The 27,256-nt window shown below is 39.5% G+C and overlaps 3 protein-coding genes across 4 annotated transcripts; 2 read left to right on the forward strand and 1 right to left on the reverse strand.

Annotated features, from left to right (window-relative positions):
- Positions 1 to 2,358: 2,358 nt before the first annotated feature.
- dnajb12a (DnaJ heat shock protein family (Hsp40) member B12a) lies at positions 2,359 to 11,544 on the reverse strand. Its single transcript, XM_076285278.1, has 9 exons — positions 11,363 to 11,544; positions 10,474 to 10,651; positions 9,475 to 9,620; positions 9,192 to 9,365; positions 8,993 to 9,072; positions 8,375 to 8,484; positions 8,022 to 8,194; positions 3,226 to 3,368; positions 2,359 to 3,124 (listed from the first exon to the last, which is right to left on the reverse strand). Exons 1-8 carry the CDS (start codon positions 11,493 to 11,495, stop codon positions 3,247 to 3,249), a joined length of 1,116 nt encoding a protein of 371 aa, XP_076141393.1. The 5' UTR covers positions 11,496 to 11,544; the 3' UTR covers positions 2,359 to 3,124; positions 3,226 to 3,246.
- Positions 11,545 to 11,585: 41 nt separating this feature from the next.
- Positions 11,586 to 13,381, forward strand: trmt2b (tRNA methyltransferase 2B). Its single transcript, XM_076285277.1, has one exon. It carries the CDS (start codon positions 11,677 to 11,679, stop codon positions 13,126 to 13,128), a length of 1,452 nt encoding a protein of 483 aa, XP_076141392.1. The 5' UTR covers positions 11,586 to 11,676; the 3' UTR covers positions 13,129 to 13,381.
- A 6,742-nt stretch (positions 13,382 to 20,123) lies between these two features.
- scdb (stearoyl-CoA desaturase b) lies at positions 20,124 to 25,610 on the forward strand. Of its 2 annotated transcripts, none has more exons than XM_076285280.1 (6): positions 20,124 to 20,224; positions 20,539 to 20,761; positions 21,930 to 22,060; positions 22,221 to 22,426; positions 23,090 to 23,322; positions 23,951 to 25,610. In XM_076285280.1, exons 2-6 carry the CDS (start codon positions 20,545 to 20,547, stop codon positions 24,148 to 24,150), a joined length of 987 nt encoding a protein of 328 aa, XP_076141395.1. In that variant the 5' UTR covers positions 20,124 to 20,224; positions 20,539 to 20,544; the 3' UTR covers positions 24,151 to 25,610. The 2 variants fall into 2 exon arrangements, with proteins under 2 accessions (XP_076141395.1, XP_076141394.1); XM_076285279.1 differs by having other exon boundaries at positions 20,189 to 20,322.
- The last annotated feature ends 1,646 nt before the right edge of the window (positions 25,611 to 27,256 follow it).

Raw genomic sequence — 27,256 nt, forward strand, 5'->3', positions numbered from 1 at the left:
GGCTGCTGTGTACGAGAGAGAGAGAGAGAGAGAGAGAGAGAGAGAGAGAGAGACCCATGTGATGTCAAGTTCTTGAAAACCCCAAACAACATGCGTCTTAATATGCTATAGGCTGCGTTGATCAGAATCATATATAGCCTGTGGGTCAGAATGCGCATTGACTAATTTAATGATGTAGCTATTTGGTCACGATCAGAATAGACATATAGCCATCTCACTCATATGTTGTGCCACTGCACTGCGCGGTACTGTCTGTGAGATGATGTGTATGCTATGAAATGCCAGTTGATGTCAGCATAGGTTTGTCTTGAATTGATCCATAGCTATGTTGTTAAGTCTGGATATTGTTAAGAAATGCACACATTAGGTTAATGTTCCTCCATTGAGCTCATGTTTCTTGAAATGATTCCAGCAGCTGAATAAGAATGAAACAGCCTATACAAATATTCATATCACATAGCCTACAACAACTGTGGAGAAATGTTTGATTACCATGATGTAGGTTTGATTAGCATGATGTAGACCTATTAACGGATTCCAGGACTGATGCCATGCAGGCACATTTCATCCAAAGAGAGCATTTTTCAGTTTACAGGGGAGTACAGTGCACCTTTATCAAATTTGAATAAATGAGGCATTTGAAGAGGTTTGGGATTGCTCACTGGGGGTGGGCAGAGTAGTCTTGAAGCCATGAAGGTGCCATCCATGGATCCTCTGTCTATCTATTTAGTAGCAATTAAGCAAAGTTTTCTGGATTCATCATGCATATTTTCGGTTGTTACAAAGCTGAACAAAAAAAGTATGATGCAAAATAAATATCATCTACCCTTTCACCTTCATTTTCATGCAAAAAAGTAATTGAAATGTGTTATGATATAATAACAACTAATTTAAACCATATAGGTGTAGGCTACAACAAAGAACTGTCCTTATAATGTCATGATGTTCCTGGTCTTTTTTATTGTGGGGATGAAACCAAGTGAGAGTGTGTTTTTACAGGTTTAAAATGAGTATTGGTGAGTTTCTTATCCATTGCTTATTATATATTTATCTCATGGATGATTTCGCTAGTCATATTACATGCAGGCTTATTTTATTATTGTAACTTTAAATCCACAGATATTCAGCAAAATATTGAGCTTAGTTCCAGAGTAACATGTCTCAGCAAGATTTATCCAACATCACAGCTTTGGCTCCACCTCTGGGAGCAGGGACCTGTTTTTGCCTTCTCCAGCAATAAATCAGGCCCTAAATGCATTGTGCAATGTTTTAGTTAACAAATAAGAACTGAGGCATCTACCCAGACACACACAATAAAATAACAACACCATGGATGCTTCCAAACACCAACTCTGCTAATCAGTTTCTCAGGGTGATAAGCTGGTGGAACTGTGTACTGTAACCTAAAATGCTTGGTGGGCTATCAGTAATCACAGTTCTTTTTCACACAGCATGCATGCAGATAAACTTTAGAGTGCTTGAAATCCAACCCATGACCTTGCTGTTGCTGACATCTTATCAGCGGAGTTAGAGGGACACTGTTTGGATTCAATGGCAGCTGCAGCTACAGAATAACTAGAAGAGGTCATTTCTTATGGAAGCATGTGGTTTCTATGGTTACAGCTGAAAGCAGCCCTGGGACTCCAGTGCCACCTCCTCTCACGGCGAGGCCCATTAATAGCCCAGCTTGTCATTTCAAAACACCTCTCTGACCGGTCATTTAGACACACCTGCACCAACTTCAAAACATTACTGGTCAAGGAATACGGGTGATTCATCTGCAGAAACTAAAACTAGAGGGCGTTCAAAAATTATCTAAGGTGCATAATCATTAAACAAGCACCAAGCTTTTCTTGCATCCAGTCATGCTATTGTTCATTGTCCAGATACATTTCTTTTGAATTAGCCATTTTCTGACTCTTGTTCATGACATTTGCAGATCAACATTTTTCTGCAAATATATGTTGAAAGATGATGTGGTTATAAAATACAGAGGTTAATAGAGTTAGAGAGAATAAACACAATTAATATCTTCCCTGATGACCCAAGCAGTCACTATTTGTCAGCGTTACATCTCCGTGGATAAAGCAAATCAAACACTTAAACATTTAAGGCAATTCAGGGATCATTCACCATCATATCAGTGGCTCACTGATGCCCTCTAGTGTCTAGTTGTCATTCTTACACACACACACACACACACATTCAGAGAGAGAGAGCGCAAGAGAGGAGATTTGGAGTAAAATGTAAAGAACAAATGATAACCTAGGGAAATTTGACCACTTCATGATTCACACAAACACTTGTTTTGGTATTCACACTGTTCTCCAAACAAATAACAGGACTGGACTGCAAAGATCTGGACATCCCAAACATGTTCTCTTTATTTGCCAAAAGCTGGCTATGCTAAAACCATACATGTAAAAGTAATGATTCATCAATTCCATTAATACAAAAATGTATTTTATAAAATGTACTTTTCAAGCAAATTTTGTGCAGAACTCCTCATGGATTGGCATCACATGAGTATACTCATGAAACTCAAAATAGACTGAATTGAAAACAAAATGAAGATTCAGTGTTAATAAATATAAATTTCCGATTTAGCAATTATTTCAAAATTTTGCTAGCTACAACCATGTCCATAGGGGAACAATTAAACAAGAAATGACATACGTTTAATAATTTAATCTCAGTTGCGTCCCTGCAGAGTCCAAACACTGTGTACACAGAGGTCATACAAATCATACCATTTCTATTGGCTCCATTGTCCCAGAAGGCATTGTGGTTTGAAGAAAATCTACTACATTTTCAAGTGAGGAATGGTAATATCAAAAAGCTTTATTTTAGCAGGCTTATTTACCATTTCAGATGACTGATGCCCATTATGCATTCTTCTACTGTAGATATCCTCAGCAGAGACCAGTTTGTCCATTTCTGAATTAGACTGATATCCTCTCCCATACTCTCTCTGATTAAAGCAAGGGTTGACAATGCTTACTCGTGAGCATCACTTGAAGTAAATGATTTCTGTGAACCACTTCAACCCCCTCGCTGAAGGCTTCAATACAACCAAGGTGTTACCTTAATTCAGTCAACTCAGATGTTGGGAAATAGAATCAATCTGTGAGGCAAAACAGGCATTTAATTAAATTTGTATTTTGTATTATTTCAGGACATAATATGGAACTTCTACAGTGGTCTGATAAACCGTGGGATACATACCTTTATTTCTGTAGGCAATGTCTATCCATGTAGCAAAACCTGTATGTCTGAGAGCTTCGAGCAGCTGGGAGTGCCCATTTTCTGGGCTCTTTGGTACAGATCAGTATCTCCAAAATAGCGTGCCCGGTAGAGAAGGCCCTCTTCTGAAAAATAAACCACAGGTCAGGCTCATAGGGAATGTCAGGGCAATGTGATGTCTGGTCAATATTCCTCCGCCCGACTCAAACGTTGTACTAATTTTTCAGGTCATCATCCACATCTAAAAGATAACATATCAGAATACAGTGTACACGTGCTACATCAATCAACTGAGATTATAATGACAAACACCTGAAGAATGCAGCTGATGTTTGTAGCTGTATAACCATGCACAATGGCACTGCACCCACTCACACTAAGACAACAATTCAACACACTCTGCCTAATTAGGATCTTTTAAGAACACCCTATTTAAGGAGTTTTACCATGACAGAGTCTATTCATTAAGAGGCTCTGTGTTGTTTTTTTAAGTATATTTTTGGGCTTTTTGCCTTTATTGAGATAGGAAAGTGAAGAGCAACAGTGGGAAGGTGAGATGGGGTGGGATTGGGACATGACTGCAGGTCGTTTTCGAACCTGAGTCCCCATGGGCACTTGGGCCCATACATGGTATGGGCACTTGGGCCCATACATGGTATGGGCACTCTAGCCTGTTGCGCCACAGTGCCCCCTTATTGTACAATTCTGAATCGGACATAATGTACTGCATTATAACACCCACAAACGTAATAACTTCCCACAAACTTTATTCTGAGAAATGCATGTGCTACAATTATTGTCCCTCCTGTGTTTAATACTTTGTAAGGCCTCCCTTTGCCAATAAAACAACTCTCATCTCCCATGGCATCTCTCCATGGCTAGCAAGCAAACTAAAACCCATGGTGGGTGCTAGCATCTCTTACTGGAATGTCTCGTCAGGGGTTGGGAGGGAGGTTTACTTACAACACATACTGCACAGCTACTGTACCAGCTGGCTGCCGTTACAGAAGCAAGGGATTTTAGACCATTCTTCTAAATCATCCAGACTTGCCTTATATTGAAAAAACTCTTTTAAAAAGGGACCAAACCTAATAGTTCAGAGTTACCATAGGAACTTGATTTCATTGTATCAAAGGCACGGCTGTGATCACTCACAGCAAGTTTCATGGAATAAATTAACTGTGTTTAATGGCTTTGGCGCCATATGTAATTGGCTGTGACCAACATACACTTTCACAAATTAAAAAGCCAACCAAATATTGGCCCGAAGGTTGATCTGAAGTTCATTTGTATTTGTAAAGACTGGATAGTTTTTCTATCTTTCAATAAATCTAATAATGTTGAAATGTATGTCATAGGGCCAAACTTTTTTCCCCGCGGACCACCTTCTACATCCTGACTCGGCTCGCGTACCCACCATCCAACACATAAAAAAGTAACACATTCTATTGACGCATTCCAGGCATCATATTTAATTAGCCGCCCTACATTATAACAAAATCAAAATGTGCAACTGGTCTATGAGCTCTCACGCTAAAAAAAACAGTGTGGAGAACCACATTAGAATGGTTAGATAGCATCTCACTGCAAACCACGCACTGAGGCTTTGGGCAGTCTGTCTCCCGATCCATGTGAAGCCGAGAGCTATATGCCTCATCATACTTTTGTTTTCTTCGCGCAGTCTTTCTGTCTCGTTCTTTCTTTTATCCCCCTGCGCTCCATCTCCACCTTCATTACATTAGTCTGTCCCCCACCCCATTCCATCGTTACCTGTGTCCTGCTCTGTTTCTCTCGCTTCTCCTCTTCGATCTCTTTAATTAGACCTTTTGGACAGTGTCCCTGTTTTTACCCACTTTTCCATGTTTACGCAGCGTTCTACCTAGCCTATACTTCAACGAAACTAACGCGCCAGATATTCTGGCTGCCCACAGGAAATCACGTGTATTTTGTGTAGCTTATTTTTTTTAATGAAAACATAGCCTATTATAGAGTTTACAAATGATTTCCTTTAATTTCACGTTTCCATATCATTATAACCCAATTCAAAATTGTGTATTATTTATTCATTAATTAGAGTATTAATTAATGAATCATTTTTAACTCCTTTCCGCCATTGCCCTTTTCATCTCGCGTACCCCCTAGTGGCAGCTCGCGTACCACAGTTTGGGAATCCCTGTATAGGGTGTGCTGAACTCCAGCCTCCAGGGGCGTAGATTTGCGTGGGGACCGAAGGACGTGTCCCCACCAATGTCAAATTATGACTGAAATGTCCCCACCAATATTCAGGTTGAAATGGGGGGAAAAGCGCTCACATGCGCTACACAAAGAGTTAAATAATTTCTCACTTCAGTGCTGCGGATCATCTCGTACAGATCTTGTAATGTGCAGTAGCCTATAAGGGTAAATCGCGCTGATTTGAAGTTACCTATAAAACTACCAGTGAGCCGCAGTCTCCTGCGCAGCATGCAGCGCTTCATCTATACTTCACTACAAGCATGAAGTGCGTCCAAATTCACCCATTCTTCTCTGTTGAACTCCTCGAGAAGTAGGCTACTCATCACACATGTGTCACATGAAAGAGCCTTTTCTCAGCTTTTAAACGGTGCTAGCTAGCCACTGTTTGCTGTAATAAACAGTTCGCGAGAAAAATAACTTCAAGAGATTTAATAATTATTCTCTGTGCCCATCTCCACATCCATTCGTCTCGGTGGAATATCGTAGGCCTACACACTCTTCACGCAACACATGACAAACCATATATCAGAATAAACAGCAGACCTTACCGAACACAAAGGTGTAATGCATTCCCGTGTATAGTTAGCTGTTCCAGAGTAATCCGGTTTTGAAATAAATTATAGCAAAATTCAACATGGTCTTTCGGCTGCATTTCTTAAAACTGAGCTGTGCTTACATCGCCTAGATATCTGTAAATATTAGAATCAGAGAATATACAGGCAGCTCATGTTTGTCAATGTAGCTAATGATTTCTTTTCACAAAATGCTAAGCATGCATGTATTTAAGTTTCTTAAAACTCAGCTGTGCTTAAATGGGCATGATTTCATAACAGACCAAATAGAAAATAAATGTTAAATATAGCGTACATATCTGTAGCCTACATATTAAAATCAGATTATGTAGGCTACACAGTGTAGTTAGATCAAGTTGGACAGTAGCACATTTTAATCATGGATAGTAGTTGGACAGTAGCACATTTTAATAATTTTATATATTCGGGGGGGGGGGGGGGGGGGGGGGGGGTGCGGGGGGGGGTAGTGGGTAGTGTCCCCACCAAAGCTCAGACCAAACCTACGCCCTTGCCAGCCTCCAACTTTGACTACAACTAAATTAGCAGATAAACATTAAACTTGGTTTAAGAAACTGTCCCCAGTAAGCATGCCAGAATTCTTAGCCATATAGTTGAAGGGGCTGCCATAGACAGGATAAAAAATCAGAATATGCTACTTAATGATTGGCCCCCAGTAAAAAAAAAGGTAGAAACACAATGGTGTATTTGTAGCTGCTTGGCCCCTCATCACAATAATATAAGGTAAAAACACAAAGGGGTGCCTATGCAACTTTGCAAAAAGAATCAGAGTACTGTTCCCAGTAGTACATAATATGCTATATTTCAAAACTATGCCATACAATTCAAAGGGCTGCCTAAACTCCAGGGGTTTTGTTTAGATGAGTTTTGACAAACATACTCTTACAACTGATAAAACAAACAAACAAATCACAAGAACCACAAAATCAGTGATTTCTTACATTTGATGGAAGTTAATGTAATCACTTTTTTAACCTCCATTATATTTCAAAATGTTTGTGGGATATTACCTATCTGTTGAGCCATTGCTCTACAATTTCAAATGTATTTCTGATGGGAATATGATGCGACTCATTTCACTAGCAAATAGATGAATTGAGTTCAGAGGCCATTTACCAAACAAAACGATGGCAGAAGCGCTACAATGGGGTGTCCTCATTTATGCATCTCGAGCGTCACTCTATACGTCACTAAGCTACTGGATGTGATACAAAACATTTCAACAATGTGGTCAAAATGAAGGAATGGGTTGCATTATGACTGGAGTACATTGCATAGTTTTTGTCAAAGGGTCTCTGAAACCTTAGTGACTGCTCACACAACAATTTTAACCCGAAGTGGTAGGGTCACCAATAGGGAAATCCAACGGCATTATGGGTTTAACCAGCATGGGGGGATAACACCTGCAGCATATGACAGCACAGCCCTGTGTAAGACTCAAACTTGCAACTCTGAGGCAGGTGCAATAGCAAGTATTCTAAAACCTAGATCTGTTGTCTATTGCTAGCATGTCTTCTAAGTTGTCTACGAGTGAAGCTGACTCGCTGCACAACTCTGTACGCACTGGCTACATTTTACTTATGCATAACACATGCTCATAAAGCATTTATCTTAGAAATTACATTACATTACATTACATTTAGCAGACACTTCTTGACCAAAGTGACTTACATATGTCAGCTATATTACAAGGGATCACATTGTCCCTGGAGCAACTTGGGGTTAAGTGCCTTGCTCAAGGGCACAACGGTGGAAGCCGGGAATTGAACCAACAACGTTCAGGCTACTGCACGCTAGCCCAGCTCCTTAACCACTACACTACCACCGTAATGGAATCATATCTGTGCAAAAGTGTGAACTTTCCATATCACAAGGATGTGCCAAAACAGCATTGATACTGATAGCTATTCCTCTGAATATAATTGATACGATCACATCCTCAAAAGGACTTACTCTGTTGTTTCTCCTTCCAGCAGTTGTTCCTTAAGTTGGAGATGTAATCCTCCTCTATACTCTTCTCAATATTCTTACGGTCCTTTCCAGTGTATTCCTCTGTAAACTGGTCAGTCACATAGTAAGGCACCTTCAGAGTGTCAGTCTGTCTCCTGTGTATATGCCCCAAGGACCTGTTAACAGATTTATGTTAGTGTCTGAAAAAACAAAACAAAAATGTATATCCAATATTCATGGGTACCGCTCAAAAACTGCTACTTAATTTCATCACTGGAAAAAAAAATGAAGTTGAAAACATCAGCTATCTCTACACAAAGAAAGTACATGCAGAAACTCATCAGGCAAAGACTTACGGGCGGTGATTGAGACTGTAAGGTGGATCGGACACCATCATTTGACTGAGAGTAGAGACGATAATGAGGATGAGGATGGGCATCAGCTGAACAAACAGGGCCAGGCCTCCCTATCGAGTGACAGATTGGTATTTAGTGCAAACAAAGTAGGTCTTCAACATTATCCCTGAAGACAAGATATAATATTTTCTGATTGGCTGACAGGGGTCTATTAATTCTGTATATCACAACACCTATGAAGTAGATCTGGTAAGAAAGTTTAGATCACTATTCCATATCAATGCTTTTTTTAAATGGTAACTTGACAACCATAGTAAATGACGGCTAAACAAGGAAGCAGGCTTCGCAAGTATGGATGTGGCATAACAGCCCTGAAGGTGTCCAGATATACGGAATTACTGAACTTTTTTGGAGCTTTGCATCGTGGAGATCTTTGCCTCCGACTTGTTCATAAATTCTGAACATCGGTACCAAGCAACGAAAAGACGCAGCAGCTGATTATTGTTTGGTGCAGTAACACTAATGGATTGCTGTTGCAGGTGTACGTTTGCAGAGTGCCATACAATGGCTTTGTGCACTCATAATCCAAGACCATTTTAGAAAACTGCTGCAACCCACCTCTCTGTGCTGCTCCCTTCTGTCTGCTCGGTGATGATGGCCATAGCGCATCCTGCCATTACTATAAACATGAACATTACCTAAAATAAAAACAGAGATGCCATGTTAGAATTGTAAGAATGCCTACAACCCCTTTAATGTTTAAAATGAGAAATTGGCATGGAAATCCAAAAGGAATTATTTCTGATTGGAAATTCACCTGACGGAAAGCCACCTCCAAAGAACATATTGAAAAGGTCCTCAGGAGAAATGTCTGCTTCAAATCCACGATGTGAATGTCCATGTCTGGACGGATGTACTTTCTCCTCTCCATACAAGTCATATTGCTTCCTTTTCTCTGTATTACTGAGTACCCCATAAGCGTTCCCAATGGCTATACCACACAGGAAGAATAGATAACAATGGTATCCGATACCACATCAAACATTTCTAGGAAACAGGCATTACATCTTTGACAAGCGGAACTTGAAATTGGTGTTCACCTTTAAAAGCTTCGGTGGCACCTGGTGCATGATTTTTGTCGGGATGAAATTTCAAGGCAAGTTTTCTGTATGCTTTCTTCAGATCATCTTCTGATGCATCTTTGCTTACTCCAAGGATTTCATAGTAGTTTTTACAATTCTTTATTCTGCATTAAGCAAATAACAATGAAAAAAGATGTTAAGTATAAAGAAAACAGATGATCATTCGAACACACAGAGATACCACTTCATGCTAAAAACATATAGCCTAATTAAATTTTAGGTTTTACAATTGCAATTTAAAGATTGTGGGTGAGACAATTCAGGCTGGCTTCCAGAATTTCGACAAAAACTAAGAAGAGAGCACATACTCCCAATTCTCAGGTCATTACAGGGGACCCCAATAAGATAACTGAACTCAAGTAGCAGGACAACTTATTGTCTACAGGTGGTCTAGGCCTGTAGACTTATTGTGTACAGGTGGTCTGATAAATGTTTGCGGAGTATAAACTGGTATGCCCATGGAAACGCAAATAATTTTTGCGTATACCGTACTGTACTGCTCTTGTGAACAAGCTATTTGATCTATTCTCGACATCATTGCCACTTCTAGTTTCAAGGGGCAACTCAGTGTAAACAAACGCATGGACAACAACATTTAAAAATTACACCAAATACTCAGCCATTTAGTTGGGTTAGTTCAGCCCATAGACTACTCTTTACGTCAAAAGGAAATAATGTGGCTGTAATGTCGAGGCCAGGTAGTGGTGCCCAGAGTTCAAACGTTACATTTACCCATTCTGATGCTCATTTCCAGAACCAGACACCTCAACTGTATCTTAACCAACTGTACAAAGAACATTCATTTATTTTCAAGTGATCAGTTGGCTGTCATTCCGCCCCCCCCCCCCCCCCTTCTTTCCACTGCTCATTATTTTACATTTCCTATTGTCATTTTAAGTTTCATTCCATCGCTTGTACATAAAACATAAAGCATACTGAATGTGCGATATACATAACCTTTTGACAGAATCAAGCTGTTCTGAAGTGTATGGTTTGGCAGAGTCTGTGGCACTTTCCCCTGAAGTGTTTCCCTCTGTTGCATGGCTCCTGTGTCTCACACCCGTGTCACCACTGTCCCCACAGCGGTTCTCCTGACTAGAGGGTCTACCATTCTGTTCGATTGTTTCAAGTAAAGCTGTAACAAACGGACTTGCTGTTATTCAGCTGCCTAGATTATTACATTACATCTGTGTGCTACTATTCATGCTAGCTAACATGCTAGCTAGTATGCAGCGACAACCACAACCATCTAGCTTCCTAAATACATGTCATTTCAACATATATGCAGCATGATTTGAATCCATCTAAGGTTAGCTGCTACCTTTGCTTTGAAAGAAGTGACGAATAGCTTCGAGTTAGATTATTTTGGACAGACACTCGTTATGTGTTGCCCATGATTACCAAGCCGTGTTGTCACGGATGTCGTAGGCTTAAATATTTTCCATATGACCAGTAGCTTTGGTTATCTGTAATTGAATATGAGACTCACAATGTGAGTTACTTATCGTTATCTTTCTATCGTTTCCAAACACATTAACTTTGGGTAGATTTTGTAACATTGTAGCTAGCATAGCTGGACTGGTAACGTTAATCACACATGCCCACACAGCATTCATGATCAACAAACACACAAGACATACACAAACACGTTCATTTTCTAAACATAACATTTAGAGCCATAAAACATCGTCAACCTCCAATATATGACTTAGTTAAAAAGCTATAACTTTGGTCATCTTAACTTAAAATAAATCTTAAGGTCGGATAACGTTTTATCTCAACTGCGCCTGCGCATTTAACAGTAATGACCCTTCTAAAGCTCTATTTCCGTGGTGTCATTACATACATTGAGCTTTGTTGGTAGGAAACAGTCTCTGTGCCTTTTCAAGAAACCTCCGAGCCTTATCTGGATCATCATTCTTCAGTGCTTCGATTGAAATTTGTATGCAGCGTTCAGCTTCGTCCTTGTTTGAATCCATCGCGACAGCGAAACTGTTTACTGGTTAGGGGGGCACCATGGAATGACGTTACACTAGCGGCGATGCACGTCATCAATAAGCGACAACTTTTATGTGGATGAGGCATGTTATGAGGAATGTTTAATGACATTGAAACTTCAAATTAATCAGTGACCAGTGTAGTGTTTTTGTTCGAGGTAAGATGCAAAATATATCTCAGATGTCTGTCAGATGTGGTCATTTTCCCAAACGAGCGACATGTTCTTTCCTTAAGTGTCTTCGAAAGCATTTGTCTCATGGATATGTACGTTGGGTTGCAAGTCGTTCCACACCGTCTTCACAAAAGAATAAGAAAAGTGCCAAGTCCAGAGAACACTTAGGATCACAAAGCCTGTCATGGGAGGAACGGCTGGCTGATACTGTGACCCCTCTGTGGAGGTTGAGTTATGAGGAACAGCTACGAGTGAAGCAGGACCAGCAGCAGACAATCTTGCTTGAACTTTCAAAGCAGCTATCTGAGATGTCAGGTGTATCCTTTAATCTCCCTAGCATACCTCTGTTACCTATAATACCATCTCCAGTGAAATATTATTACCGCAACAAATCAACCTTCTCTGTTAATAAAGGAGTTGATGGAAACCCAAAGACTGTTAGATTCTACATTGGCAGTGGGAAAAGAGGCAACATTGTCTGTGTTAATGGAGATCACCTGTTGAACGTGCCCGAAAAACACAAGTTGGTTGCTAGATGCTATGAGGACTTTATTCGGCAGTCACCTCTGCAGCCTTGTATTGTATTCCATGATGGAGGGTACTGGCGAGAGATTACAGTGAGGACTAATGCAGCAGGTAACACCATGGCCATTGTTTATTTTCACCCTCAATGCCTAACCACAGAAGAGATTTGTATTCACAAAGATGCTCTTGTGGAGTACTTCACAAAGGGTCCAGGGTCTGTTTGTGATCTGGACTCCTTTTACTTTCAGGAGAGCTCTATGACCCATTGCAGCCACCAGGAGTCTCCATACCAGCTCCTTCATGGGCAGCCACATATCCATGAGGAAGTGTTGGGCTATACGTTTCGTATTTCTGCAGATGCATTCTTTCAAGTAAACAGGGCAGCAGCAGAGTGTCTCTATCAGACTGTAGGGGATCTCAGCCACACCACTAGAAGTGACACTCTACTGGATGTCTGTTGTGGAACAGGTGCCATTGGGATATCCATGTCCTCCAGGGTGCAAAAAGTTATTGGCATTGAGATTATCGAACAGGCAGTGGAGGATGCAAAATATAATGCTTTGCTCAATGCAGTGTCTAACTGTGAGTTTTTAGTTGGAAAAGCTGAAGTAGTTGTACCCAAACTCTTACCTTCTCTTGGGTCTGAGGATGGACTCACTGCAGTGGTTAATCCATCCAGGGCGGGACTTCATTATCGAGTGATCAGAGCCCTCCGTAACCACCCCACCATTCACAGACTTGTATACATATCTTGCAAACCGGGTGGAGAGGCGATGAGAAACTTCCGAGACTTGTGCTGCAGCTCTGAGCAACAGAGGAAACTCACTGGAAAGCCATTTGTACCCAAGGTAGCCATCCCTGTGGACATGTTTCCACAGACGCTGCACTGTGAACTGATTCTTGTCTTTGAAAGATAAGACTGGACGTACAACACTGAGAATTAGCTTGGATGAAACCTCCAGTCTAGCATGGCAACTGTAACACTTTTAAACATACAGTAAAACTGTGCTGTATACTTATTTATTCACAGAAAATATTAATGATCACACTTTAACAGGGTAGAGAAATTACTATTTAAAACCCTGCATCCACATTGCAGGATTTACTTTTACATAAGCTGTGGATAATAAAGTGTATATCTTAAAACTGTGAATCACTGTTTTTGAATAAAGTAAAAACACAAAGATTTCTTTATTAACTAAGTATTTGGGTCATTCCGTGTCAAATCAGACAGAATCCAGGAAAATGGTTGCTGAACCCTCAGACTTTGCTCAAAGTTTGTCTACCTAATATTTAGGTTCCAAAACTAAGACCTATAAAATATCTTTGTTGAATTCCAATGGTTTCAAATATTTTTTTTTTACATGTTTACACCCTCATAAATGCTTTATCTTGCAGGCCATGTTTGGGCATTAACTCATTGAGTGCCAAAATGCGTAATAATAATATTACGTTTTTAGCTTTTTTTAAAATGAAGACACTAGACACTCTAACACACCTTATATGTGATTTTGGGAACTCTGTGATGAATGGAAATGAAATATATGACAATCGAAAACTCATGAAAACGCACAATCTGGACATTTTATCTGGACCATTAATCTTAAAACTCTGCATTTGATGGTTGCCGCTTTGGGTTGAATCAATGACACATGCACGTCAGGTCAAAACCAGGCCATTTTCGTGGGTTTATCACTTAGAAAAATCGTAACTCCAAAAATCGTCAACAATGATCAAGATTGCTGGCACTCTGGGCCAAAGCTTCCGAAAACAGCGCGGCATTGCCTGCCCAAATTTTGTAAGGTGAAAGACAGACATGTTCTCGGTATGGTTGGACTGTTAAACGTTTGTACTGCATGTCCATTCATTTTATATAAGCCCCTAGATATGGAACAAAATGCAGACTGAACACAAAAAACATTGTGGAAATAGCTCAGTTTATAGTAATGTTGTGTATAAATTGCCAATGATGTACCATGTTTCATTCAAATACACTTACATGGTTACATTGTATACCAATATGTTTTCATTCTTGTCCCTGAGGCAAAACAATGATTATGACTCCATTTATTTCTCTATGGTACAACATTGGCACCTTGCACACTAAATGCCCACAGTGAGCTACTTTCACATAAATGCCTACTAGCTACCCCATATGACATTTTAATCCTATGAAAAGGACTGAAAAACACTACTCCCCCTTCTTTAATCCTTAAAATCGTCAAGCCCATTATATGTAGAGCTCAAAATATCAAATATTAATAAAATATGTAAAAACAAAAACAATGATTGATACCAAATGCATGCAAAAACTCTTTTTGCACTTCCCCCCCAAATCTAGGACCTTGTAGAAAATAAATTAAAACTGTACAATATTTGAATGGTTCAGTCATACTACTGAGAACATGTTTGTCTTCCACAACGTTTGGGATGCCTTAGAATAATAATAATGGCCAAACATAGTTTCCCAGATAATGTGATTTTTCATGCTGTAAAACTCTTTTTACAAAACTATTTACTTTTTACAAAACAAAAGACATAGGATTTATTTTACAGGACTTGGTTTTGTCCTCAGGGCCATTAAACTGTTCAACGCTTCACTTAAGGGTCAAGGAGATAGAATTATCTGCATAGTCTGTTTACATGCTATATTAGCACATTTGCACAACCCCACCCTCCCCTCCTGGACTGTGGCCGTACTTGATGCTTAACACCTTATACTCAATACTTGACCAATGGCTGTTACCCATGGGCGTAGGTGGGACGGTAGTGACTAGTCCCAATCAAAATTTTGAGATGACAAAATTGTCCCAATATTTTAGCGAACTCCTTTGTGCTATTTGGACTATTCCAACGGCAAGGACGACAGTAAAAGAAGCACTGTCATTTGATTGGCTGAAACCGAAGGGGGTTTATCTGACACACACAGAGTTTGATGATATTGAAGACAAGTGTAGACTAATAATTTTCATCATTATGATGTATTCAAATGACCAAATATGTTCAGCTATTAGTAATTATGCAGATCATAAAATGCTATAAATAATTAACAATATACAGTATATAAAGTTTATATGAATACCAAAATATGGTAATAATAGAAACCTATGACAACGATCACTTTCTGTGTGGTGTGGTGTGGGGGGGGGGGTTGTGTGTGGGTCAATCAAATTCTATGATTGCCACTGATGTGAATGATCACACAATATTCAATATTTCTGATGCCGTCAAGGTGGTGGGGGCCCCCAAACCAAATCAAAATTAAAAAAATCGCTTCGATTTCGAAATCGATATTTAGGGCCCGAGCACCGAAGGGCGCAAGGCCCTATTGTTTTTGTAAGGATTATTATTTATTATTATTATTATTATTATTATTATTATTATTATTTTTCTATATTATTATTGTTATTCTACTTTTTTGCTTTCCTGTTTTTGAGGTGGTTAACATGGTCGAAAACTCTTGAAATTTGGCACACACGTCAGGTGTCATGCAACGCAGTTACGTACAAGAGCTTGACCCCGGGCGTGGCCCAGGGACTCGCTAGCGCCCCCTTAGGTGACTGATCTCGTGGTTGACATAAATTTTGAGGTGGTTAACATGGTTGAAAAGTCTTGAAATTTGACACACACATCAGCTGTCACACAAAGCAGCTAGGTAAAAAAGCTTGGCCCCGGGTATGGCCCAGAGACTCGCTAGCGCCCCCTTATGTCACTGTGACTTGTGGTTGGCATATAATTTTAGATACACACACCAAATTTGGTGGGTGTATGTAACTCCCAAAAACAAACAACTTTTGCATTAACATGCCATTAGCCACGCCCACAGGAAGTGAGGTAATTGAGATTTTGTGCGTTGTGCACATGATCAATTTTAACATACTCCTCCTAGACGGTTGAACCGATTCATGTCAAAGTTGGTATACATGACGCCGAGATGTTCCTGATTATAAATTGTGAAGCCTTTTTTTGATATGCTGTAATTTGACGAAATGGCGAAATTATTAATTTTAATACCCTTCCACATGAACAATAAATGTGTCATAATTCACCATGCATGGCTTGAAATGTTTTAAACTTCACAGGTCATTAAAGACCATGTTAATGATAATATTCACATGCCCATAATGCATGTTTGGCATAGCGCCACCACCTGGCAACAGAAAGAATGACAATTATACTGATTTCATATGATCAATTTGAACATACTCCTCCTAGACGGTTTGTCAGATTCATTTGAAATTTGGCAAACATTATGCCAAGATGTCGCTGATGTTAAATTGTGAAGGGATTTTTGAATGTTGTAATATATTTGATATGATTTTAATATCTCACCACATAAACAGGAAATATGTCATAAATCACAGTGCATTGAATGAATGGTCTGAAACTTTTCAGGTTAATAGATATCATGATTATGATGATATCCAGACACCAAATGGGCCTGCCTGGCATAGCGCCACCACCTGGCCAAGCAGGAAATGTGCCAGAAATGGACAATGCCTTAAGTGATTGATCTGAAACTTTATAACATATCAGATATCATTATTGTGATGATATTCACATTCGTAATTCACAGGCCTAGCATACCGCCACCATCTGGCCAAGCAGGAAATGTGCCAGAAATGCTCTATGCCTTGAATAAATGGTCTGAAACTTCTCATGTTAATAGATATTATGATTATGATGATATCCAGACACCCAATGGGCCTGCCTGGCATAGCGCCACCACCTGGTCAAGCAGGAAATGTGCCAGAAATGGACAATGCCTTAAGTGATTAATCTGAAAGTTTACAAAAAATTTGGATATCATTATTGTGATGATATTCACATGTGTAATTTCCATGCCTAACATAGCGCCACCATCTGGCCATCCAAAAAGTGTATCAGAAATGTTCTTTGCTTAAAATGAATGGTCTGAAATTTCTCAGGTTAATATATATTATGATTATGATGACAACCAATGGGCCTGCCTTGCATTGCGCCCCCACCTGGCCAAGCAAGTACATGTGGCAGAAAATAAAATACAAAAACAAATAGCACACGCATCAAATATGTACATTTCACAAACGCACCACGTCGGTGCTTTGTTGGATTCCGACATGTCACGGGTTGCGGCCCGCAGGTGCTCGGGCCCGCCATTGCCGCTTGCGGCTATATTCTTCATATTGGTATTGAAACAATCGATATTCTTCATATTGGTATTGAAACAATAATGTTGGTATCGTGACAGCAGGAGTTGGGGATGTGTCCCCACCAAAGCTGAGACCAAACCTACGCCCTTGCTGTTACCCTTTTACCTCAACCTATTCTTGCACTGATATAGTTTTGTTATATTATCTTGTCTACATTATACATCATTCTCTTATTTCATTTCATTTCATATTTATTATATATTTCATATTTTTTAACATTGATGGTTAATTGATTGTCATTCAACCACTTATGTAAAAATTGAAGGTCAGATGACAGTTTGGAGTTTATCATATCAGAGTTGGGGTCAGATAGAAAGAGCACAGTGTCATCAGCATACATTAGGCATTTAGAGTATTTACACACAGCTGGGAGATCATTAATATATAGAAGAAAGAGTAAAGGCCCCTGTGGGACACCCATACCACATCCCAAGGGCTGAGATATTGGTCAATTTTGACAACTTGTGATCTATCAGTTAAATAAGAAGAGATCATGTCTAATACTGAGGGCGATAGGTTAAAAGAGTGAAGTTTGGATAATAAAATTAGGTGGTCTACTGTGTCGAATGCTTTACGAAAATTGATAAAAATTGCTCCAGTAATGTGTCTTCTATTGAGAGAGTTACGAATTTCCTCAGTGAAAAGTAGTAAAGCAGATGTCCATATTACTATCCCCACCCTTTCAACTGTATTTGCATCTTGCTTGTGTCTGTTGAGGGGTCCACGACCATGGAACCCTTGACAGGGACAACAAGGAAGCGATCATCCTCAGCTGCACACTGAATTACAGGCTCAGTCCCTGCCCTGTCATGCTTGATCATCCTTAAGCACACTATGTTGATATTTGATTTAGTTTATATAGTATATTTAGTATTTAGTATTTTAGTATCATGTATATCTTCTACTGTCTCTATTGTACAGTGGAGTTTTTATATTACTTTTTCTGCTGTAAGTGCATGTTGTGCGTGATGTCTGTATGCTACTGAGACCTTGAATTTCCCCTTGGGGATCAATAAAGTTTCTGGCTGTCTGTCTGTCTGTCTGTCTATCTGTCTATCTATCTATCGATCATAGCCTAGACAAGGTTTGAACAAAATCTGAGATGGTGCAGCAACAACTTATATGATTTGACACGGAATTTCACATTAAAGCAACACCAAAGAGTTTTTTGTATACCTTAAAATAATGTTTCCAAGAAACTACAAATTTGACTTGTTTCTAAAGTCGCAATACATCATACTTTCATAAAATCATGCAACAAATAGCGTGTGTGCACAGAGGAAAAGTGCTTTAGTGTTCCTTCGCTTTGGACAAAGGCATCTGCTAAATCCATAACCATAACCATAACCTTTAACTGGATCTGGACTTCAAGCCTAAAGCAAGATTCTTTGCTGACTACACTGGTCTCAATCACAATCACAGGGAAAAGATACACCTAGATGTGGAGTAGATATTGGATGCTACATTGGTATATATTCACAATCACAGGCTATCAAAAGATACACCTATGTGGAGTATTGGATGCTACATTGGTCCCTATTCACAATCACAGGCTATAAAAAGATAGGCCTAGATGTGGAGTAGATATTGTCTTAACATTCCTACCAAGATTTAGCCCAGGTTCCCTATTATAATCTGTTCTGAGCTTTGATCTGTAAGGGGTTTTCCTAAAGCTTGTGAAATTATATGGTGGTTTATTGGTTTATACCAAGGTAGTATAATATTGTATCTCATGTTCAGTTATGAAATATCTCTGAGCAGTGTATTACAATGTGATACATCAGATGAGATAGTGACCGGAGGACACCCATGGGGTGATTGGTACAGATGAGTCCAAGGAGTGTTTGAGTACAGAGTTGGCTAATAATAGAACAACAGCAGACCAAGAGGGAGAGGGAGAGTAGGCAGGAAGGGTTTGGTTCTGTTGGGCATCATGTGCCCTAGTTTCAGCACTATTGCCAAATTCCCCTCATAAGTGTTTCAAATGAACTGACATAACACTTTGAATGTCATTCACTGAAACTCAAAACCTTCTGAAAATAATTTAATGCACAGTTTTACCAAATGAGTTGGCCAACATGTATGTTAGCCTGCCTTCTTTAAAGTAGACAAACATTCTGTGGTGAAATGAAATATTGACAAATATCCATATTTACATAAATTCTGCATACACATGTATGGTAGCCTAATACAACAACAATTGTTGCCTGTATGCACCATTTTCACATATTGCATTCTACATGCTGATGACAGTCATGACCTATAAAGTAGCCTAGGATATTTGAAGCAATGTTTTGATGAAGGAATAATTCATAACACAAAAAACACATAAGTCGAGAAATTACAGTGGTTGAACTTAACGCCTAGGAAAACGCTTCAAATAAAATATGGATCCATAACTGATAGGTGTAGTAGGGCTACAATTGTATAATTAAGTTTAATTGTATGTTGTAGACGTGCAATGCAAAGCGTTATATTGTGGTTATAAGTTAATCAGAGTTAAACCAGTTTATCAGCATGACAGCATTATTTTTTTTCTTATCAGCGATTTCTGTAACGTACATATAGCGAAATAATTTGGGCCACCTCCTATCTCTGTACAGTTACACAATTTGTCTTAACAAATACAGGAGGTGGTCCAAATTAAACACAGACGAAATCGTGAATTGCCCATGCCATCGACCTACAGATGTTGTTGCCAAAGACCAACATGAACATCAGATAAGCAGGCGACCAATGAAACTGGCAGGGCAAGGTGGCATCCATTACGCTTCAACCAATTGCGATCTTTAAAATCGACGTCTGAGGAAGAGAATCGGAGGTAAGCGGAATTCGTCAACAGGACTGTATATTGTTCTCCGTTACTGTGCTTTCGTTGTTGAGTTGTAACGTTACACCGAGCATCTACATCAGCCAAAGGTAGGCCTAGCTGCTTAGCGTTTACAGACTATGTCCGTTAATGGTTGTTTCGCAAGCATTTAGTCTGCATCCGTGTTGTAGTCCCCAGGAAGGGGAAAGACCCACCCGTTTCTGTGGACTTCGCATAGGCTACGTTTCTTGACATCACTCGTCTAGCTGTTGTATTTCACGTGTATAACCTAATATGTGGTCATTTGTTGCTTCCACAATCCACAGTGAAACATGACGAGAAATTCAGAGTTCAGTCAGAACGCTGAAACAATGGCTGAAACCAGGACAGTGGAGGATGTATTTGACGATACTTACAGGGAGAAAGAGGGTCCAAAACCCCCACGGCAAATCGTGTGGAGAAATGTTATTTTAATGATATTGTTGCACAGCGGAGCTCTGTATGGACTGATGATTGTACCATCTGCTTCCATTCTAACTTTACTTTGGGGTAAGTCACATGCAATCTGTTTTCAATTTTCCAACTTCGACGCTTTAGCTCGTGTTGGTGTCCAGTGTTCAGTCCTACATCTAGTAATGTTCAGAAAGAGATGGCCTGATAGGCTATTATGAAAACGGTTTTTGCTCTGACGTCACACTGTTCGAGGAAGCACTGCATTTTTGGCTGTTACATGCAGTGATGTTTATCACCCTGAATCAATCAGTAGGCTACATTTCAAACAATTGTGGAAACGCAACAGGTTTTGATTTGTTTCTCACTGTTCTTAGCCTTACCTTGTAGTATAGCCTAACTGTGAGTGTGCTGCTATTCATTTAAATGTTGATGTTTTGCAAGGTGGAGTGTAAAACAACTTGGTGGACAAATACATAGCCTATGCTATACATTTTCTGTTTGAGACTGTTAAAAAGAGCACAAGAATGCATGAGATAGAATGTGACTCGAATGTCTAAGAAATCATCCTGCCAAAACTGTGTCCCACTGTTTCATACATTTTTGCATTGCCAAACTGCATAATATTTCAGGCTGAGAACAATGAACAATTGCCCATTGCAATAGGCTTTCTATTGTGGGCTTGTCGAGCTCACAACAGTGTGGCCTTCTTCACTGGTCTGAGGCCTTAATAGCTCAAAGCAGTGTCTGACCACACATAGAAAGACATTCAGTACATAGAGAGACATTCAGTTGTGAAAGAGGAGACCCCCACCCAGTCCAGTGAGATGGACATAAATACCCAAGAGACAGCTATGTTGAGAACATTTGTGTAAGACAGGGATTCCCAAACTGTGATACGTGCACCACTGGTGGTATGTGAGCTCCATAGGGGGTATGCGAGATGAAAATGGCAATGTCGGAAAGGTGTTAAAAAATTATTTAAAAAATAAATCCTAAGCCTATGTTCTTTGTATTTCATAATGTTCTCCACACTGTTGTTTTGTGTGAGAGCTAATAGACGAGTTGCACATTTTGATTTTGTTATTTGTTATGTAGGGCGGCTAATTAAACATGATGCCTGGAATGCATCAATAGAATGTGTTACGTTTTTATGTGTGTGGTAGGGGTACGTGAGCCGAGTCAGGATGTAGGTGGTGGTACGCGGGAAAAAAAGTTTGGGAACCGCTGGTGTAAGATATTGATGTTTCTCCCCATCCTCCCACAGCGGTTGTGTGCTTCTTCATCAGTGCTCTGGGAGTGACTGCTGGGGCTCATCGGCTGTGGAGTCACAAGTCATACAAAGCCTCACTGCCTTTACGCATCTTCCTTGCTTTTGGAAATTCTATGGCCTTTCAGGTAATATAAACAAGTTAAACATGCACAGCATCAAAATATAACTATACAAATCAAGAATATGTGCACAAAACTGTTATGAATACGAAAGTAGTCTGGTAGTACACCATTATTCTATGACAAGGGAGTAACTTTTACATCTCTGATGTGCTTGACCATCCAGAATGACATCTTTGAATGGGCTAGAGATCACCGAGTGCACCACAAGTTCTCTGAGACCGATGCAGACCCTCATAATGCTGTTAGGGGCTTCTTCTTTGCACATATTGGTTGGCTCTTAGTCCGTAAGCATCCAGACGTGATTGAGAAGGGGCGCAAGCTGGACCTTCATGATCTCAAAGCAGACCCAGTCGTCATGTTTCAAAAAGAGTGAGTATGGTGTGAGTAGGAAATGTAATGCGAATTAAAATGGTTACAGTGCATCTGTGAACTTCCATGAGCCTCACTAAAATGCCAGTCATTAAATCAGTCCACACTAGCAGTACAAGTCTTTGAATTATTAGTACTATCTGAAAAGTGATAGTAAAACCTGTTGTGGGAAAAACTTATTTTCATCTCTTTAAAGAGGAAATGGTCGTCGGGGTCAACATGCACCTCACATTCTGATTCACTGATAAGGCTTATCGCAGCTGTGCCAGAGCAGAGATCAGCCCACAGGCATTCAGGGGGCAGTGCATTGTCATATTGCCTATGCTGTCAGATCCTGTCCCGAGTTGGGTTTAAACCTCCCTCGGAAGAGGATTAGCAAGTCTGATGTCAGCAGTCATCAAAACATAATTCATTTGAAAGTACAAATGGTAACTTGTTAGCCACTGTAACTACTAGATATTGACTGTGTACTGAACTTCTTCCTGGTATATTGTCATCACACCTTAAACAGATGCGTGTTTTTGATAAGAATCTCAGATTGTTATCAGAATGTGTTTTCCCCAATGTCCTCTATTTAGTAAGCACAGTGGCAGAAACCGTGAATGGTCTCAATCAGTACCATAATGCAGACTAATTCTTGACCTTTTCTTTCTTCCTTTCAAGGCATTACAAGGTATCAGTGGCACTGGCATGCTTTGCCATTCCCATGTTTGTGCCTTGGTACCTTTGGGGTGAATCTCTTTGGGTGGGCTACTTTGTCCCAGGACTCCTGAGGTACGCCACTGTGCTCAATGCCACATGGCTGGTGAATAGTGCAGCCCATATGTGGGGGATGAGGCCCTATGACCATCACATCAATCCCAGGGAGAACCGCTTTGTGGCCCTCAGTGCCATAGGTATGACATTAACATTTCATGTATTCTGACTGTTCATGCATCCTTGAAGCTGCAAGTGGTTCGCACTCTGAAAAAAAAAAGACAATGTCTTACAAAAATGGAGCATAGGTTTAATAGAGCAAGGGTAGACGTTTCAACAGACTGCGTGCATTGAGAATAGCCGGATTGCTCAAACGTCTGCTCTTGCTCTATTACATTCCTTTTTTGTAAGACTATGTCTAGTCATTTTTTTCAGAGTGCGAACCACTTGCAGCTTCATTTTCACATTATTGATTCTAACACACCTGGACTTAGAAACTATCATCTGAGTGCAACAATACTTCTCTGCCTTCTGACTATTCATGCATTCTTGCCATTATAGTAATATGAAAATGGAATACTACATGAGGACATGATCTCCCTGAATAAGTCATAACATAGTGCCATGTGTTGAGAAATGAGTGCTCAAAAACACCCTTAAAGATGAATGGTTATTAAAACAGCTTATTATAAGTCAGTTAAATGTAACTGTCAAAATGTGTCTTTTTCATCCATCCATTTGTCATGTGTCTTTAGAATATCCATACAGATTTTTATGAAAAACTAAATTATAGTGATTTCTAACTGTTTTCTTCCATTTCATTTTCAGGGGAGGGTTTTCACAACTATCATCACACGTTTCCTTATGACTATGCAACAAGTGAGTTTGGTAGCAAGCTCAACTTCACTACTGCTTTCATTAACCTCATGTGCTCCCTTGGCCTGGCCAGTGACTGCAAGCAGGCTTCCCCAGAGGTAGTCAAGGCCCGCGTTCAGCGCACTGGGGATGGCAGTCACAAGACTGGTTGAGCGATTCTCAGATTTGAAAGCTCCTATGCAGTCACAACAGGCCAAAACATATGTGAAGCTATATATTCACAGAGTTTATGAACGAGTTTCAAAAATGCATAGTAATGTCTCCAAATCTTATCTGAGATAAAAAACCGTGAGCCTTGCGAACTAATACTGGTAATAAGATATATATTTTTTGCATTGAGATTGACAGTGAGAGTGTTTGGTGGAAAGGTGTGGCTCTAAGTCTAGCTCTGGAAAGGCCCTGGACCTCAGAGGTTAAGGGGCCAAGTGTCTGGAAGTGACACTCTGGTGTATCAGTTCCACTTTGTGGATATAGCACTTTTTCGTTAAGCGTTCAAGTTTGTTATGGATGTCATTCCAATGCTATGCAATATATACATTAACATATATGTGCTATTAATCATTTTTGGCACTTTGAAATGTTGTGAGAGATAAGTAGTTTTACATGTGAAGCTTAACATTGAGAATCTTTGCATATAGTGTCATTTATTACCCTTATTTGGATAATGGTGTGATACTGCTTTGGATTGTCATTAATCCTTTACATCATCCATGAATAAGTAAGGACTGGACAAGTATTGATTTACAATGAAATTGATATAATGTTTTTTTCCCTTTACTATTCAACTGTTGCACCAGTCAACAAACATACTCGTTCTACAGTCAAAGAGAAAGAATATTGCTTGGTGCTCTTAGTCTGTTTGTTATTGGTGGAAGGTTGGGATTTATTTATTGATACATTGCACAATTACATACCTCTAAATATGGATTGTACCTGATTGAAGCACAACACAAGATGATCAGATTTGAACTGACTTGTCATAGTGCATTGCACCACTTGGCCATTATGGTCAAATCGAAAACAGAATGAAAGATTTGCATATGGAAATATTTCTTGAAAAAGAAGTATACTTATCTCTGCCTTTATTTCACAAAGGGACATAGTCTGTCCTTCGGGGAAATAAACATGGAAAAGGTAGTTGTTTGTCGATATATTTATATGAACATATCTGCAAGAAGTTGTTGCCTCCCTGTTGCCTTATCAAATAACATATTATTATTGGTGCCTGATTATAGTAATAACAAGAATGCATGTCCACCAAAAAGACCTTGGGTCTATGTCAGACCAAATGACTTACCATACATTACCAAATGTCTTAATTAGTGCAGGTGAAGGGTGTCACAGATGAAATGACACTTTTCGCTGAGGTAATGATGTAGGCCTACATCATACCTTTACATTTTAAAGGACCACATTGTTATTCTGACGGAGTGATGGCAAATGGTTAGTGATTTGTTACTTTTGTATCTTTTTGTCCTGTAAGAGTAGCCTATTTTTTATAGTGTTGGCTTCTTGAGTTTCTGAATGCCTTAATAACTGGCACATTTTGAAAGGAATGTTGTGTTTATTGTAAGCACCAAAAATAAACAATTTTACATGTAAATCTGTAAAACTTGCATTGTGACTTTTTGCTATTATACAATTAATTATTTACCCTCAATAAATTGCTTACCTTAATTATGCATTTACTGTGTCACTTGGTACAGTTGTCTCCATCTTGTGGTAGAGAAGTAAGTTGCACAGGTTATAGGCCTGTGACAAGATATATATCCTCTACAACTGACTACTTTTGCACTCTCTGTTAAAGAATAGCTCAAGAATATAGCCTATGCCTATTGTTCAGTCATTTAATAAGTTTAGTTTGATCATTACATGTAGGGGGACTAGAGAAGAGGAGATACTCAAATGATCATCTATGTTAAATATTTCTCATTAAATAATCTTTTAGTAAATACCCAAGAGACACCACTGTGCTCTATGGCACATGGCTGGTGAATAGTGCGGCCCATATGTGGGGGATGAGGCCCTATGACCATAACATCAATCCCAGGGAGAACCGCTTTGTGGCCCTCAGTGCCATAGGTATGACATTAACATTTCATGTATTCTGACTTCATGCATCCTTGAAGCTGCAAGTGGTTCGCACTCTGAAAAAAAAGACAAAGTCTTACAAAAATGGAGCACAGGTTTAATAGAGCAAGGGTAGACGTTTCAACAGACTGCGTGCATTGAGAATAGCCGGATTGCTCAAACGTCTGCTCTTGCTCTAATACATTCCTTTTTTTTAAGACTATGTCTAGTCATTTTTTTCAGAGTGCAAACCACTTGCAGCTTCATTTTCACATTATTGGTTCTAACGCACTTGGACTTAGAAACTATCATCTGAGTGCAACAATACTTCTCTGCCTTCTGACTATTCATGCATTCTTGCCATTATAGTAATATGAAAATGGAATACTACATGAGGACATGATCTCCCTGAATAAGTCATAACATAGTGCCATGTGTTGAGAAATGACTGCTCAAAAACACCCTTAAAGATGAATGGTTATTAAAACAGCTTATTATAAGTCAGTTAAATGTGACTGTAAAAATCCATTTGTCATGTGTCTTTAGAATATCCATACAGCTTTTTATGAAAAACTAAATTATAGTGATTGTTATTCTCATTAAATAATCTTTTAGTTTTTGCTGAATGCTTACACACTAAAAAATAACAATGATTAGACCAAAGCTAAAGACCAAAACTTAAATTCTTGTAACAACAAAGGCATCAACAGCATGCATGCCACATACAGCACGTTCAACGTTGCACTTTGCTTGCAGTTCTGAAGCACACATATTGCAAAGCACTGGTCTGTCTTAGGACAACTTCATCCAATGAATGAAAATTCCGTCATTGATATTCAAAATGCAATATCTAGTCAAGATGCAAAACACACATGAAAATATACATCATTGAGCACCTCAATGATGTATCAATTGAGCATCATTGAGCACCTATCATTTGACTACACTAGACCAGGTGAGCTCAGCACTTGTGTGAGGACTTTGCATACATGGAGAGAGTGAGAGTGATGGAAAGGTGGAGAAGAGAGAGAAAGGAGAGGAGGACAAAAGAACAAAGAGGGGGAATATCCCTGGGCTGCGCTGCATGGGGAAATATCACCTTGTTAGCCACTACTAGTCTGCAAGGACTTCTCCATGGACCATGACCATGCTGCCCTATACTGTATACTGCACACATTCAGTCATCAC

Source organism: Alosa pseudoharengus, unplaced genomic scaffold (assembly GCF_046254945.1).
Source record: "Alosa pseudoharengus isolate Yale_2024_CS ecotype anadromous, Long Island Sound unplaced genomic scaffold, YU_APseudo_1.1 YU_APseudo_1.1_scf_15, whole genome shotgun sequence".
Classification (NCBI taxonomy): domain Eukaryota; kingdom Metazoa; phylum Chordata; class Actinopteri; order Clupeiformes; family Clupeidae; genus Alosa; species Alosa pseudoharengus.